At 51.0% G+C, this 17,409-nt stretch overlaps 1 protein-coding gene across 6 annotated transcripts; it reads left to right on the plus strand.

Annotated features, from left to right (window-relative positions):
* The first annotated feature begins 793 nt into the window (after positions 1-793).
* On the plus strand, positions 794-15,855 carry SLC2A10 (solute carrier family 2 member 10). Of its 6 annotated transcripts, XM_035705809.2 has the most exons (7): positions 794-906; positions 8,542-9,822; positions 10,279-10,401; positions 11,955-12,090; positions 12,286-12,354; positions 13,860-13,941; positions 14,334-15,855. In XM_035705809.2, the coding sequence occupies exons 1-6, from the start codon at positions 903-905 to the stop codon at positions 13,906-13,908; spliced, it is 1,662 nt and encodes a 553-aa protein (XP_035561702.2). In that variant the 5' UTR covers positions 794-902; the 3' UTR covers positions 13,909-13,941; positions 14,334-15,855. The 6 variants fall into 6 exon arrangements, 4 of the variants coding, with proteins under 4 accessions (XP_035561702.2, XP_035561701.1, XP_025326093.3 ...); XR_003145196.3 differs by lacking the exon at positions 13,860-13,941 and having other exon boundaries at positions 12,246-12,354; positions 14,334-14,412; XR_003145197.3 differs by lacking the exon at positions 14,334-15,855 and having other exon boundaries at positions 12,246-12,354; positions 13,860-13,930.
* Positions 15,856-17,409: the final 1,554 nt, after the last annotated feature.

The raw sequence follows: 17,409 nt of genomic DNA on the forward strand, positions 1-17,409 counted from the left end.
TTAAATGATCTGGCCCTTGCTGACCCCTCCCTCGGACTCCATCTCCCTCCACTGTCCCCACCAAGCCCTGGGCTCCAGACACCACGACTTCACGTCGGCTCTTCTTTATATTCCACGACCTCCTTCCACCACTTCCCGGCCTTGCCTCTGCTTTCTTTCCCCTGGAACCTCAGGTCTCGGCTCAGATATCCCTCTAGAGAGCAGCCTTCCCTGCTGCTTCCCTGCGGCCACCTGCACCTGTACGCCCCAGTGTCCTGGTTTACTTCTCCGCTTGGCCTTTACCACTGCAGCGGGGTCTCCCGCTCCTGCAGGCACGTATTTCTCCTCTTCCCCCACTGGAAAGCAAGCCCCACAAGATCAACAAAGAATCTATCCCGTTCTTCCAGCCCATCGCCAAGGCCTAGCCCTGTGCCTGTGGTGGGTACTTGGGAGCTGCCCCAACCCAATCGTCCACCAAATGGACAATAATCCAGGGGAGAGTGAGTGGCTGAGTCGGGTATGTGAGTGTCCGGGTTGGCCAGTGTAGACGCATGAGTGTACACACACGCTGGAGAGGCAGGACTAGGAGTGTGGACTGCAGTGATTGAGGATGCTCCTTCCTGCGGGGCGCACAGGAGAGGGAAGCGTGCGGGGTTCCCCCCCAGCGGGGATGACAGGGGCGGGGGGCCCAGAGCAGGATAGCTGGGGGGCCCCCAGCCAGGCCCGGGGCGGTCCCTGCGCCCCTCGGTCCCGCCTCCAGGCGCGGGGGCGCAGGGCTGGCGGACGTGGCGGGCGGGGAGGAGGGACGCAGGCGGGAGGCGGGCCGGAAAGTTTGTCGGGCGGCGGCGGCGGCGAGGCGGGGACTCGGGCGGGGGTGCGGGCCGGTCCCGGTGCCCCCAGCTCGCAGGGGACTCGTGCTCGCCATGGGTAAGTCGTGAGCGGGCGCTGCGCCGGGAGCCCCTGCGGCCTCTCCGCGGGGCCCCAGCCCGCCCCCGTGGCACCCAGTCGGGTGGGGACAGCAGGCCCCGGCTGCGCGCTGGGAGGGGACGCGGGCACACTGCCTTCCCTGCTCCTTTCTGCCTCCCAAAAAGTGCTCTTTACTTGATACCAAGTGCGCACTCGGGGCAGGCCCCGTCCTGACCGCCTCAAGCCTTACAACCACCCCGGGCAAGGGAAACTGCTCCTATTCGGCAAAGAAACAGAGGCTCCGAAAGGAGCAACTGCAGGACTGTTTGCTGACCACTTCTGAGTGTGGCCAGGCCTCAGGATGCTGCCAGGAGCAACACAGACAAAACCTCCGCTTTGGAGGTATTCGATGAGGGGAGATGGATTAGAATCTGGAACTGGGAGGGGTGGGGTTGGGGGGGGGGCGAGGAGAATAGGGAATTGCTTTGTTGCTGCAGGGAACTAGGATTTCCATTTCTCTGTGGATCCAGAGCCTCACCGTGTCTCTCAGTCATTCATCCCTCTACTATGCGGCAGGGGCTGGGGACTCAGTGGTGAGCAAAGCAGACAGCAGCCCTCTCTTCCATGGAGCTGACATTCCAGTTGAGAAGCTGGAAGGGAGTAAATGAATAAAATGATTTCCAAGAGCGATAAGATGCTGTGGAACACATAAAATGGGAAAATGTTGAGGGAAGCAGCTTTGTTAGGTAGGTAGGTAGGTAGGTAGGTAGCCAAGGCCTCCCAGGGTAGGAGGCACTGGTGCTGAGACATCGCTCAGATGAAGTATGTGTACGAAGATCTGGAAAAAACTACAAGAGGGCAGGGATAGCATGTGCAAAGGCCCTGAGGCATGAGTGGGCTGGTGTGGTCAGACCAGTGTGGCTGAAGCACAGTGGGAAAGGGGAAAAGGGTGAGAGGGAGGTCAGAGAGTTAGACAGGGGCTAGACTGTGTAGAACTTTGTAGGCCGTGGTGAGAAGTTTGGGTTTTATTCCAAATGGCATGGGAAACTGGAGAAGTTTAAGCTGGAGTGGGACATGACCTGAATTGTGTTTTAAAAACTTGCTCTGGATTATTCTGTGGAGCAACATAATAGCCAACAGTGGCTATAAGGTAGCCACGCTACAAGGTGGATACTGCTATTATCCACACTGGTAGATGGGGAAGCTCAGAGAGGTTAAGCGAGCTGCCTGAGGCCACACAGCTATGGAGTAGAAGAGCTGGGATAGAACCCCAGCATTCTGGCTTCAGTCTGCATTCCAACCACTGTACCATCCAGCCTCTCATGCACAGAGTCATGGCAGGAATGGTCACCAACTCCAGCTCTGACTCCAGAATCCATGCTCTTAACCCTCAAGGCACCCTGCCCCAGAACCTGAGGGAAAACAGAGACCCAGAGAGGTTCTCCCAACAACATTCAGCTTGACCCTGGTCCCTTGCATCTGCCCCTCCTAGCCCTTTGCTGCCTCCTACATTAATTCACAGCTATTGATTGAGCGTCTCCCAAGGGCAGAGCTGGGCCTGGGTGGAAGTAGGGAAGGGGGGGAAGTGCAAGCTACCTGGGCTAGCTCTGTCCTCCACAGAGATCCCAGGCTGCTTTCCCGGGCTCCCTGTCTCAGGGATTGGGCCCCGGGGTGTAGACCTGGATTCCAGCCCCCGTTCTCCTGCTTCTGGGGTGCATCACCTAGTCTACCTTTCTGACGCTCAGCATTCTCACCTATGAAATGACCCCCATAAGATGCTTCTCACAAGGCGGCCTTGAGAACGACATGAGCAAATGAATGAAAGGGGCTCGGCTCACCACCTACACCACCTACACGTGGTAAATGATCTGTCAATGTGAGCTTTGCTTTTTTTTTTTTTTACCCCACCCAGTGTTGGGACTCTGCTCTTGTCACTTACACACTGTCACCTCGGGCAATGTCTTCACCTCTCTGTGCCTCAGTCATTTCATCTGTAAAATGGGAATGACAGCTGAGCCTGTGGCATAGGTTTGCTGTAAGGGTTAAGTCACCTGATGCAGATACGGCTTCCAGAAGGGGAGGTGCGGCTGGCTGTGGGGAGTGCTCTGTACATATTAGCTGTGTTAGGATGTTTGGAAGCCAGCCCTCTGGGTGAGGATATTTGCATAGTTCAGTTTAGCTCTGGTTTCTCCCTGGAATTTCAGGGAAAGCCATGGCAGATCTCTGGCGGGGGAGGGACCCAGTGTGTTGTGACTTCTGGTTGAAATGCTATTCTGGTGTCACCAACAGGAGGCTCCCTGGGACTTGCAACTAGCTGGTGATACATGCATCTGAAACCTGACTTCTTTCCCCTTCCCCTGATCCTTGATTCTCTCCCTGGGAAGCTCTGACCTCCACAGTAAGGGGCTTAGGGGATTAGGGCATTTCCTCCAGTGTGAGACAGCTTCACATACAACTTTTTTTTTTTTTTTTTTTTTTTAGAGAGAGGGAAGGAGAGAGAGTGTGTGTGTATACAGTTAAAGGGAGGGACAGAGAGAGGGGGAGAGAGAGAATCTTAAGCAGGCTCCACACTCAGCAGAGAGCCCGTTATGAGGCTCAGTCTCACGACCTATAATGACCTAAGCTGAAATCAAGAGAGGGACGTTTAGCCGACTGAGCACCCCCGGGTGCACTTAGACAGATAATTCATAGAAAGGGAGACCAGTTCCCAAACCCAGGCTGGGCCCTCCTTTGGGGGCCAGAATTTACTCTTACTTCCTGTGGAGTGTGGTCCCTTTCAGACCTTAGACCTCTCCAAAGAAACGTCTCCCTCAAGAGCCAAGACCCTTCCTCTCTGGATTCCCAAAGCCCCCAGAGTCCCTTCATTCAATCATCTGTTTATTCAACAATTATTCCTGAGCTCCAGGAACTGTCATCAGCGTCAGGGAGTGGCTAAGGACAAACGATTCCTGTTCCTTTTGGGACTGGCACTCTGAAGGATAAATATGTAAAATACATAGCTTTTTCAGATGGTGAGAAGGACTATGGAGAGCAAGCAGGGAAGAGCATGGGAAGTGATGTGATGGGGAGCTGGGTGGAGAAGGCCTCAGGAGAAGGCCGTGTTTAAGTACAGACCATTGGGCGAGAGGGGAGGGATGGAGGGAGAGGGCTCTCCTAGCAGAGGGGACAGCTGGTAAAAAGCCTTGGGTTGAGTCAAACAGGAATGAGGAGGAACAGCAAGGAAGCTGGCATGGCCGAGCTGAGAGAGAGAGAGAGAGAGCGAGCGAGCACAGGCAGATCCAGCAGAGCATTGAAGGCCACTGTAAGGACTTCAGCTCTTGAGGGCTCTGAGCAGAATGACTTAGGCTGTCCCAGGAGGCCCCTGGCTGTCATGTAGCATCCTGTGACGTTCACATGTGCCTGAGGCAGTCCTTGCAATGCCAAGTGGTGACGCCTCCCTAGTCTCCAACTCAGTCATTGGCTTATTTGACAGAAGGAGCCCCTCTGGGGTGTCAGGTCGGGGACTGGGGCTCAGGAGGCACAGACAGTAAGTCTCCATTGCTGCCCTGCTCAGTTTAACAAGGAAGCCGCACCCACAAACCTGAGATGGTGTCAGCAAGGGACAGGGCAATGCAGAGGTGGTGGGAAGTGAAAAATGTGGCTTGAAAAAAAAATGTGGCTTGGAAAGTGGAGGAAGATGTACAGGAATTAGCCAGGGCCTCCCCTGAATTACCTTAAGAAGAAAGGAAAGGAAAGGAGAGGAGAGGGGAGGGGAGGGGAGGGGAGGGGAGGGGAGGGGAGGGGAAAAGGCACGGGAAAGGGAAGGGGAAAGGGAAGGGAAAAAGTAGGAAGAAGAGAAAAAGAAAAAAGCTATTTCTTAGTCACTAAGACATTCATGGCTTCAGGAGCTGGGGCTCAGGCAGTGTTGTCGGGGACACCCCCCTCCAAAGGGGAAGATGGCCCCCAGCTGCTCCAGACATGTACACTACCAGCTTTGCATTTTTAGTGAGTAAACACAGTGGCCCAGCCCAGGGTCAGCACGTGTTCATTGCTGCCCAGGGCCTGGGAACCTGCTGGTTGTTCAGATCTGGGTCATGGATGCCCTGGAGCCAGGCCGGGGAGGTGGGGTGAGGGGAGGGGAGTCATTTCTACCCAAACCAGGAAACTGAGAGACAAAGCACAGGGAAGGGCAGCACCCCAACAGAGAGGGGGGATGCCAAACAGCAGACACATACAACTCAAAGCCCTTTGGAGAGGTGACCACGAGCGGGGCCTGAGAAGGATGAGTGGGGACCCAGGCGATGCAGGGAGAGCAGAGGGGCATGAAAGTGGATGGTTGTGCTGGGAACAAGTGTGCACTGGGCTTGTGGGAGGCAGGAGGGGAAGTGGGGACAGAGCTGGGGAATGGTATGACTGAGGAGTTTGGCTGGGGGCCACCAGCTAAGGAGTTAGTACTTACTAGAGCAGAGGATGGGAGCCATGGCTTAAGGAAGGGGATGTGCTTCCCTAGTCTATCCAATGGCCCTGACTCCCTGGGGGCTGTCCTTCCTAGTTCCTTGGGGCACTGTTGGTTTGCAGTGCTCTGTGACTGGGTTTTCCTGAGAGCTATCGCATCTGTCTCCCCCCACCACCCCTGACGCTGTACTGCTGCTTCTCTCACACCCCACCTACCTTTGATTGTCCTTCTTACTTGAAGTCCATTCGGCAAAGCTCTTAAGTATATGGGTTTGGGAGTCAGATGGATCAACGTTGGAGTCCTGATCCTGTTGCCTCCCAGCTGTGGGAACACTCTGAGCCTTACTTTCCCCATCTCTAAAATGGGGATAACTGTAGCTATACCATCTAGGGGTTGTTACAAAGATGGGTTGAGAGAAGGCACTGAAGTCTTTACATAGGGGAGCTACTCAATAAATGACACCTGTTATCATTACTATATTATTTCACTATTATTTTTGCTGTTCTGCTCTTTTTTTTTTTTTTTTTTTTTTTGCTGTTCTGCTCTTAAACCACTGTGACCAAAGCTGCCCCGATGCATTTTCCTTTTTTTTTTTTAATATTTTATTTTATTTATTCATGAGAGACACAGGCAGAGGGAGAAACAGGCTCCATGCAAGGAGCCCGATGTGGGACTCGATCCCAGGAATCCAGGATCATGCCCTGAGCCAAAGGCAGATGCTCAACTGCTGAGCCACCCAGGCGTCCCCCCGATGCATTTTCCAACGAGACCTGTGGACAGTCAGCTTGGCCTCTGAGCTCCTTGGCTGGGTTCCCTTTCAGCTCCAGAGAACTGAGGAAATGGCAAACAAATTCTGTTTTCACTTGATTGCCTCACATGGCCTGGAAGTACCTTCCCTTCTGGCAGTAGGCTCCAGGAACCAAGGGAGATGGGGCAAAGGGAGGTGAAGACAGGGCAGGACCTTGGTACTGTCATCTTCCTAGGGTGCTCGTTGATGGTCATGAACAGGAGGTTCATGGACCAGCCAGGGAAAGGGAGGCGGTGATTTCCCAGAGGCAGGGTGGGAGGGAGAAGGGTGAGCAGAATTGGGAGCTGAGCTTTCCACCCGTGAAACTCCACTCCACCCCCTACCCCCCACACCTCCCACACAAGAATTGCCTAACAGAGATGCGGAAAGGTAGAGGTAGGAGAGAACAGCGCAAAATCATAACATGCCAAGGGTTTGTAATGGAGTGGTTAAGGGTGTGGATTGTGGAGTCAGACTGCCCAGCTTTGAGTCTGGGCTTAGCTACTGACTACTTTTGACCTTAGACAAGTCACTTCCCCTCTGATGGTCAGTTTGTTCATTCATAAATAATTCAAAAGCCCACCACATGAAGTTATATTAAGTCAAATGTGTTACTGCATTTAAGTGCCCAAAGCAGTGCCTACTTCAGAGAAAACACTCAGTGAATCTGACTGTATTATTATGAATATTCTTGTCAGGTCCAGGGTGGGTGTGGGTATGATACTGCTAGGTTACTCCAGATGCTTCTAGAAATATCTAAGTGTAAGTATGTGAATTAAGAGTAACCTGTAAGTGCACTGCCAGTATGGTGGCTGGCTGCTAGCCACATGTGGCTATTTTTACATTTAAATTAGTGAAAATTAAATAAAATTGAAAAATTCAGTTCATTAGTCACTTTAGCCATATTTTAAGTGCTCAGGAACCACATGTGCTGGTAACTGCTCTCTCTTCCCAGCTCAAGCCTTCAAAGACTGCCTCCATCCACTGAGGATGAAATTCATTATTATCTTCATGACCTAAAAAGTTCCATGTGATCTGGCCCCTGCCTGCTTCTCCTGCCTGATTATCTCCTATGGCTCCAGCCACCTTGGCCTCCTTACTGAAAGCACTGTGATTAAAAGCTTGCACTCTCTAGCTGCATCCGTCACTCACTTGCTCTGTGACCATGAGAAAGTTTTTTAACCTCTCTGAGCTTGGAGGATGGTACTAATAATAATATGTTATAGGGTTGTTTTAAGAATTAAATAAGTAAATGCATATAAACTTTTTAAAACAGGGCCTAGCACTTAGTGTCATATAAGCACTAGCTATTAATTCTCAAAACTATCTTGCTTCAGGGCTTTTGTTTTGCTATTCCCTCTGTCTAGAATATTCTTCTCCCAGATTTTATATGGCTTTCACCCTCACTTAATTCAGATCTCTGCTCAAATCTTCTCTCTTTGAGAGGCCTTAACTGACTACCCTATTTAAAATTGAACTCCTCCATCATTTTCAATCCACTTGCTTTTTTAAATGACACCTATCACCTGAAGTTATATATATATTTATTTATCGTCTGCTTTTTGCTACTAGAATATCAGGTGCTTGACCACACTACTGTATTGAAAGCCCCACGAACAGTCTGGCATGTTGTAGATGCCAGATAAATAAGTTTTTGAATGATTGGATGAATGGATGCATAGACAGATGGGTAAGTGTGTGAATGGGTACATAAGGGATGGAATACAAAGATTGGTGGATGAATGGATGTATGTGTGGATAGATGTGTCAATAGATGGATGGTGAATTAAGGAGTATGTGAATGACCAAATGGATGGATGAATATGTGGTAGATGGAGCAAATGGATAGATAGAGGAGGAGATGATGAAGGGATGAATGGATAGATTGATTAATAAAAGCTGGATGAATAGATGTAGTAGATGGATGGATAGATGGATGGATGATGCATGTGTAAATGGATGGCTGGATAAATGGATGGAATGGATGGATGGATGGATGGGGGATGAAGGAGAGATGGATGAAGAATGAAGTGGATTGATGAATGGATGGATAGATGCATGAAAGCATGCATGAGTAGATGGATGAGTGAATAAATATATGGGGTGGGTGGGTAAATGGATGAACTGGATGTATGTAGGGAGGGATGAGGGAAGAAGTGGATGGATAGATGAATATATTGATGAATGGATTGATGGATGGATGAATGGATCAGTAGATGGATAGATAGGTGAATGACAGTAGATGGATGGAGGGGTGGGTAGGTGAAGGAAGGAGTGGATGGATGAAAGATGGATGGAGCAATGAATGGATGGGTAGATGGACGGACAGGTGAATAGATGGAGTAGCTGGGTGGATAGATGAGGGGTTGACAGATGGATGATGCTCTGGTAAGGAACCATCCTGAACTCTGCTCCTGTCACTTTTGTTTTCCAGGCCATCCCCAACTGCTCCTGCCCCTGTGTGCCTCTGTGTCTTTGCTGGGTGGCCTGACCTTTGGTTATGAACTGGCAGTCGTATCAGGTGCCCTGCTGCCCCTGCAGCTTGACTTTGGGCTATCCTGCTTGGAGCAGGAGCTCCTGGTGGGCAGCCTGCTCTTGGGGGCTCTCCTCGCCTCCCTGGTGGGGGGCATTTTCATCGACCAGTATGGCAGGAAACAAGCCATCCTCGGCAGCAACTTGGTGCTTTTGGCAGGCAGCCTGAGCCTAGGCCTGGCTGGCTCCCTGGCCTGGCTGGTCCTGGGCCGCTTGGTGGCTGGCTTTGCCATCTCCCTCTCCTCCATGGCCTGCTGTATTTATGTGTCAGAGCTGGTGGGGCCACGGCAGCGGGGAGTGCTGGTGTCCCTCTATGAGGCCGGCATCACCCTGGGCATCCTGCTGTCCTATGCACTCAACTATGCACTGGCTGGTGCCCCCGGGGGATGGAGGCATATGTTTGGCTGGGCCGCTGCACCTGCTCTTCTGCAGTCCCTTAGCCTCTTCTGTCTCCCTGCTGGTACCACCAAAGCTGCAGCCAACAAGGACCTCATTCCTCTCCAGGGAGGAGAGGCCACCAAGCTGGGCCTGGAGAGGCCGAGATACTCCCTTCTGGACCTCTTCAGGGCACGGGATAACATGCGAGGCCGGACTGTGGTGGGGCTGGGGCTAGTGATTTTCCAGCAGCTAACGGGGCAGCCCAATGTGCTTTGCTATGCCTCCACCATCTTCCACTCGGTTGGCTTCCGTGGGGGATCTTCGGCTGTGCTGGCCTCTGTGGGACTTGGTGCGGTGAAGGTGGTGGCTACCCTGGCTGCCATGGGACTGGTGGACCGAGCGGGCCGCAGAGCCCTATTACTGGCTGGCTGTGCCCTTATGGCCCTGTCAGTCAGTGGCATAGGCCTTGTCAGCTTTGCTGCACCCATGGACTCTGGTCCGAGTTGCCTGGCCATGCCCAACGCCACTAGGTCAGGCCTCCCTGGAGACCCTAGCCTGCCGAGGGGCATCACTCCACTTCCATTGCCAACAACCAGTGAGAACCAAGGGAAGCCAGTCTTGTCAACCTCTAAGAAAATCAAGCTTCATCCCAGAGCTGGGAACCCCACAGGCCCTCCCCTGCGAATGGCCTTAATCACTGCCTCCCCTGCACCCCATCCTGCCCCAGAGCATGCCTTGCTGCACTGGACTGCACTGGTCTGCATGATGGTCTTTGTGAGTGCCTTCTCCTTTGGATTTGGACCAGGTAGGTGGGAGTTCTCTTGCAGGTAACTCTGCAGCCTTTTACCCCACCCAGCAGAAAGGTTGGGGACCGTGTCAGTCAGGGTCTCAGATGGACACTAGAGGTGGCTTGACCACGAAGCCAATGAAGCTTACACTTTAAGGACTCCTTGCTTACTTGCAGGCTCTCCTTCCAAGGGCCTAATTTTCTGTTCCTAGAGTGGGGGCCTTTCTTATAAAGGTCCCCAAATTATTTAAGCTTTGGGCCTCATGAAACCTGATTTGCCCCTGGATAGATCTTTCAAAAGGTTTACTAGAAAGGGGTTCTTGCAGGGGTTTTGGGGAGGCAGTGGGAGGACTGGGTGTCAGGGGCCTGACATTCTGCTTGAATCACATTGTCATGGGGCTGTCCGCTGAGCCATGGGGGCCAGGCCCCAGTTCCCACCACAGCCCATAAGTCCTCCCTGCTTTCCTGTCCTAGTGACCTGGCTTGTCCTTAGCGAGATCTATCCCATGGAGATCCGGGGCCGAGCCTTCGCCTTCTGTAACAGCTTCAACTGGGCCTGCAACCTGCTTGTCAGCCTCTCTTTCCTCGACCTCATTGGTGAGTCCTCTGGCCTAATTCCATGGTCTGATCCCTTCTAGATCCAAGAACACTTGTCTCCAGACAGCCAGGACTTCCATATCTGACTGGGTCTAAGTGACAGAAAAGCCAGGGCAAACTAGCTGATAAACAAAAGGGAGGATTTTTGTCATAAATCACAGAAAGGTGGACAGTGGCCAGCTTCAAGCACTCCTGATCACTGGGCTGCCATAAAGCTGCCACCCGGCCCCGCTCTCTTTCTGCTCTGCCTCCCATGCTGTCAGCTTCTGTCTCAGCCAGACCCACCTCATGGTGGCAGGGGTGGCACCTGCAGATCTTGAAGTATGGCATTCAAGAAAGAGTATTTCTTTCCCCGTGCTCTTGCCCATGTCGTGGCATGGGCTCCTGTTGGCTCAGCAAGACTGCATGCCCATCTACGGCTAGAAGGCTGCAAGACTCTGATGCCCAGGCCTGGGGCATTTAGCACCCCCTGGAGTCAGGGCCGGTGGGGAATGGCTTCACCCAACCACACGGACAGAGGTACAGGGGTTGTCTCCTCAAAATAGAATCAGAGGCTAGTATCTTCAAAGGTGGGAGGAGAGGCTGACAGACAAAGAGAAGACATGACCTTCCAGGCTTCTACCTTAGATGGTTCCAGGCCCCATCAAGGAGTGGGCCAGCTTGATTGACAGCCTGGAAATTGAGGCTGAAGAAGGGGAAAAGCCTCCATCTGGAAGCCATCTGTGATTGCTGTGGTAGGGGAGAGAACAACTCCCTGGGGTGATGGGGTGGGGGGAGTCTGGAGGCCTGAGGGTGGGGCTCTGGTATTCACCCACCCCCCATCTTCTTCACTGTAGCTATGAGGATTAAGTGGAGGCCCAGCTGGTCAGGGAAGGTCACTCAGAGGTCCTGGCCTCTAAAGGTGAGAACGGCCATGGTTCTGGAAGGTCATCGATGCTTCTGCCTCAACAAAGCCCTCCCCTCACTGTCTCCTTTCTCTGATCTGGACTGATGGCCTTCTAAGGAGCCAGAGTCACCCCGGTGGTCCAGGTTGCTGGCCCTGAAACCCTGGCTCTCACCTGAGTCTCCAGGAAGAGACAGGGGCTGGGGAACGATCTGGGAGTCAGACACAGGCCAAATGGGCTGAAACCTTATTCCCTGGATACTCAATTCATTCACCCAATAACCAGTTTATGGAATTTCTGAGGATCTTTTTTCTTTAGGGGCTGGGCTGGGCCAAGCCTGCAACTATTTTGCTGCTAAAGGAAGGGCCATTTCCCCTCCATTCCTGTTTTCAGATTATGAATTCAGTCCTCTGGGTAGTGTTTTAGGTGTGGGTGAGTGGGTTTCCCATGCAGACCAGATGTCCTCATCTGTGTTTGCACGTCTGGGCCCGGTCCTTTGCCTGCCTCTGGGATAACCAGTCCTACTTATCTGACAGCTTGTTGTCTTCATTCTGCAAATCAGACATCTGGAGAATTTGCTTTTGGGGAACTGACTTGCAGTGCCCTCTCTGGAACCAGCCGGCTAACCAGGCTGCACCTCTGCTCACGCTCCCGCCCTCCTGTTCCCAGGTACCATTGGCTTGTCCTGGACCTTCCTACTCTACGGGCTGACCGCTGTCCTCAGCCTGGGCTTCATCTACTCGTTTGTCCCTGAAACGAAAGGTCTGTCATTTGCAGAGATAGACCAGCAGTTCCAGAGGAGACGGTAAGAGGAGAGAGGGCGAAAGACTCACATCACACCCTGAGCAGATCAGTTCAGGATTTACTTCTCGTACTTTCCCTTTGCAAGAGACTGATTTTCTCCTCCTCCTGACTGTCTTAGTGCCCGGACGCTGTCAGTTTTGTCTTGTCTTCGTGCAGGAGCTGTTTTCCTGGAGTTGTTTGTATCTTCCTCCAGCAGAGTTTCATTTGACTGTGAGGCCCCAGCTCATGAGAATTTTAAGACCATGCGGTTATGGAATCACATAAGGTCAGAGTAGTAGAATCTTAGAGTCATAGAAGCTTAGAGAAAATAGTCTAACTGTGGCCTTTGAAAGTCACACACAAGGACCTGTGGGCTTAATCTACTGATTCATTAGGAGTTTATTAAATCCATATTATGTTCCAGGCCATGTCTGGGCCTTAGGAGACGTGGCCAAGAGTACGATGGGCAAGGTCCTTGTCCTCCTGGAGCTTCCATTCTATTGGAGAAGTGGGAACAGAAAATAAATAAGCCAACAAATGCAGCAACAAGAGCATTTTGGTTAGTGATATGTATCTGGGAGAAAATGAAACAGAGTGAAGTATGTTGAGAAGGCCTGATTGGCAGAGCAGGGGACAGAGGGGCAAAGGGTTGTGGCTAAATTAGAGTGGGTAGTCAGAGAGGGGGGACCTCGGAGGAGGTGCAATTTAAATGTGTGAGAAGGAGGGACACCTGGGTGGCTCAGCAGTTGGGCATCTGCCTTTGGCTCAGGTCATGATTCTGGGGTCCCAGATTGAGCCCTGCATTGGGCTCCCCTTGAGGAGCCTGCTTCTCCCTCTTGCCTGTGTCTCTGCCTCTCTCCTGTGCGTCTCGTGAATAAATAAATAAAATATTTAAAAATAAATAAATAAATAAATGAGAAGGAGACAGCCATGTAGAGATGAGGGGGAGGAGCATTCCAGGTAGCGGGAACAGTATGTGCAAAGGTCCTGTGGTTGGGAGTGTATCTGGCATACGCAAGGAACCACAAGGAAGCTAGTGTGGCTGGAACAGAGGGAAGGAGGGCAGGAGGGGTAGAAGATCAGCTCAGCCAAGCTGGTAGGAGCTTGATCATGTAAGGTCTTTAGGTCATAGAGAGAAGTTCAGAATCTTAGCGTCATGGAGCCTTGGGGCCATTCAAATAAGAAATGAGAGGAATAGGAGCATCAGAAGGGACCTAAAAACTCTACAATCCTAAATATCCTTGGCAAATGCCCCTGGTTACTTCTTGTAGTAAAGGGAGTCGCCAGCACCTGGCTGCCCTTTCTACTCCTGGGAGGCCCTAAATGACTAAAAAGATCAACTTCTAATATGGAGTTGGAACTTGCCTCCTGCATCTCCTGCCAAGTGCCACCCCAACCTGGCCCCTGAAGGGATGCAGCACTAGTCTAGTGCAAAAGCCTGTAACCTGCTCCACCCCAACCCTGAGGATTCTCTGCTGGTGGAACACCCCCAATTTGTTAGATGGCCCCCCTGCAGGTCACTCAGCAGCCCAACCCTATTGGTTAGGAAATAGATCTGGCTGCTCAGAATGGTCTGGATGTAGGGGGTCCAGGGCTGGGGTGGCGGCTGTGCTCTGAGAGGTCATCCAGGGTTGCAAGTTCCTTCTCTGGTGGCTCCACCCTCCCTTTGATAATTACCTTTCCCACATGGCCTGTGACAGTGAGCCACCACGGTCCTGCAAGAGGGAAGGTGGGAGGGGACACACAACCTGAAAGATGCTCACGTCACTTCCACCTGCATCCTTTCGACAGAATCTGGCTACACCTACATTTGGGGGAGGCTGAAAAACAGAGGCTATAATCTGGGGAGCTGTGTGCCCAGCTAAAAATCAAGGTACTGTTACTAGGCTTAAAAGGGGGGAGTCCAGGTACTAGGAGCCACCTGGAATCTCTGCCATACTGGCTTTCTTGGGAGAAGATTCCAGAACCCCTTCTCTGGGATGAGGAGCTAAGGAGGCCGAAAGGCAGGTAGAAGCCAGCTTTGGGGTAAAGCAGGTTGTGATCGCAGCCAAGGGTAGTGGCAGGCTGGACCTGGGGACTCAGGGGTCACGTGGTGGAGCCTGGGCCAGCCTGTGGGGCAAGGAAGCTGAGTCTGCTGTGACCTGAGGAGGAGACTGAAAGTTAGGGGCTCTGACAGGGTCTGGCAGTCACCACTTCAGTCCCTGACATCAGAGGCCACAGAGACAGACAGAGACACCCCACCCCACCCCACTCTCTGCTTGACAGGTTTGCTCTGAGCTTTGGCCACAGGCAGAGCTCCACCGGCATCCCGTACACCCGCATCGAGGTCTCTGCAGCCTCCTGAGGAGTCCATCTGCCTGGAACATGCTGGAACCGTGGCTGTAGCAGACTCCTCAGCTCCCTGCTTGTCTGGCCCCTGGAGCACTGTTTTAGGTGGCTCCGTAAGAGTCATCTCTGCTCCAGAAGAGGTCTTTGGGGCCCAGGTGAAAGAGGAGAAAGTTTGATAACCCGAAAGTCTTTATTTTGAACCTCAGGCTCTGAGAGGCCCTGAGGATCCACCTTCTTGCCTCAGTTTCCCCACTGTCCCCACACATCCCCACAGTACGTATAATGAAAACATCTCATGGAGTCTTTTGCTCCATGGGCTTCCTCAAAGAACCTCTAGGGTACCAGCGCCTGGAAGGAAGTCTCCTCTGGTGTCACCCCAAAATCTAGACAAGGATACTTCAGTCTCTGTTCTTTTCCCTTCTGGCTGGGACTTTCTGGTGAGGCGGAAGCCTGCTTCTATCATTCACCAACTCAGATTGGTGGATAAGATGTTGAGTTCCAGTCCTGCTTTTCTGGAGTCCTTGCCGTAGGACCATAGGCCTCAGTTTCCCCATATGTACAATGGGGGACCCTGACCAAGGAGTTCTTAAGATTGCTTTTGATGCCAATCAGCTGGAATTCTAAATGCTGCTCATAGAATGTGTATTCAGCATGGGCCCTGCCCTCAAGTGACTGGCCACCTCTTTAGGGGATGTGAGTTTTAATTAGGGGAGCAATAAATAGAATTCCAGAATGGTGTGCACTAAAACCCAAGGTGCAGGAAGCAAGCTCCAGGAGCTGTTTCTAGGATGCTGCAGGAGAGCTATGCAGAAAGGAGGTGGGTTTGGGGGGCTGCCAAGCCGGGCTTGTTGGCGTTGCCTCGGTCCCCTGGCAGCTGTTGACCTTGGGTGGCTAACGGCTCTCACTATCCTCAGTTCCCACATCTGCAGAATGGGGATGATTAGGCCCCTGGGCGTGTCCTTAACCCCTGCCTTCCTGCAGGAGGATCTTCAGTTGGTCCCATTCAGCTAGTCAGGGCCACGGGGTCAGGGAGGTTTCTGCTCACCCTCAGCTACCCAGGTCCCCACCTTTGGGACATTGTTAAGGGTCAGCTCCTGAGGGGTGAGTCAGATGGAGACTGAGCAAGATTCTCAGATCTGAGGTCAGCAGAGGAAGAGACGGGCAAGAATGAGTTCCTGGATGCCAAGGAACATGAAGAGCTGGTGTGGGACGACGCTTCGTCATCTGTGCCTGCTCCACGCCCAGTGGACTCTGGCCCCTCGACCTCTCTCCTCTTGTTCTAGATGCTTCCCTTGTACCCCGTAGTATGCTGGAGGCCCCTCATACTCGCTTGTGAGGGCCCATTATTAAGTTTTCGAGACTTTTGCCAGCTGGTTGTTAAACATAGCCGTTTATAGATATTAAATTATTGAATATTTCAATAAATTATATTAAAAATAAAAGTAATAAATACTAAAAACTCATCGCTTCCTTATTTTGCTATATTTCACCATCATCTGTGCTCTTGAGACTACTTGGCGTCTAGGGTGTCTAATGAGAGACATGGGGGAGATCCTGCACATCTCCCGATTCTGTGTACAAGACGTCATGCTGGTCACTCAGAACTGCCCACGGGGAGTGAACTTGGACCACAGGGATGGGGGGGGGGGCACTACAAGACAGGGCTTGACTTATTGTTTCTTTTTTTTATTGTTTAAAAATTTTTTAATTGAAGTATTGTTGCCACACAATGTTAGATTAGTTTCAATTATACAATATAGTGATTTGACCCCACACAATACTATTACAAATACCATTGACTACATTCCCTATGCTGTACGTTTCATCATTACTGTGACTTACTCGTTCCACTTTGCTTGTTCTGGATATTTCACATAAATGTAATTATACATCAGGTTGTCTTTTTGACTGAGTTCTTTCACTTAGCACAATGTGTTCAAGGTTCCATCACGTTGTAGATGTGTGAGGCCCATTCATTTTTATTGTCAAATACTATTCCATTGTATGGACATATTGTATTTCTTTTTTCTTTTTTTTTAATAAATTAATTTTTTATTGGTGTTCAATTTACCAACGTACAGAATAACACCCAGTGCTCATCCCGTCCAGTGTCCCCCTCAGTGCCTGTCACCCACTCACCCTCAGCCCCCGCCTTCCTCCCCTTCCACCACCCCTAGTTCGTTTCCCAGAGTTAGGAGTCTTTATGTGGTCTATGTATACAATGGAATATCACTCAGCCATTAGAAACGACAAATACACACCATTTGCTTCAACGTGGATGGAACTGGAGGGTATTATGCTGAGTGAAGTAAGTCAATCGGAGAAGGACAAACAGTGTATGTTCTCATTCATTTGGGGAATATAAATAATAGTGAAAGGGAATATAAGGGAAGGGAGAAGAAATGTATGGGACTTATTGTTTCCTTGATGTTCCCACCTTAAGAATGCAATGGATAAAATTTGAATAATGCAAATTAACTTGGTGAGTGTGACTGTCGCATCCGTAGCTGAGACATTGAAGCCCTAAACATTGAAGGAATATTTTTCCACTCCCAAACACTATTACCCAATGCAACAGACAGGTTGCCCACATCACTGGTGAAGGCGTTCTGAGCAACATCATTGTTTTACTTTCGTCTTACTCATTAACATAAACAAAAATTGCAACCAGAGTTCATGTCTGCAGAGACGCGAGAGGCCCCTTTGCGGAGTCAGATTGTTGTCTGGCATTTATTCCTAGTCTGATTTTGTCAAGTCATGGCTAAACTGCAGTGATAGTTGGTTTTGGATACAAGAATTTGGCAAAAAAAAAAAAAAAAAAAAATTCAAATCAAGTCAAATCAAAATCCTTCTATGACAATTGGCTTCATGGAATTTATAAAGAATACTTACAACAAAAATATGTATCACTTGTAAATTTGTAAATTTTGTTCAACAAACACATCCTTTAGCCCCGTAAAATCTATACACACACATACACACGTGTTTTCCTGGAGAGCAATTATTGAACATT

Source organism: Canis lupus, chromosome 24, assembly GCF_003254725.2.
Source record: "Canis lupus dingo isolate Sandy chromosome 24, ASM325472v2, whole genome shotgun sequence".
NCBI classification, from domain to species: Eukaryota; Metazoa; Chordata; class Mammalia; order Carnivora; family Canidae; genus Canis; species Canis lupus.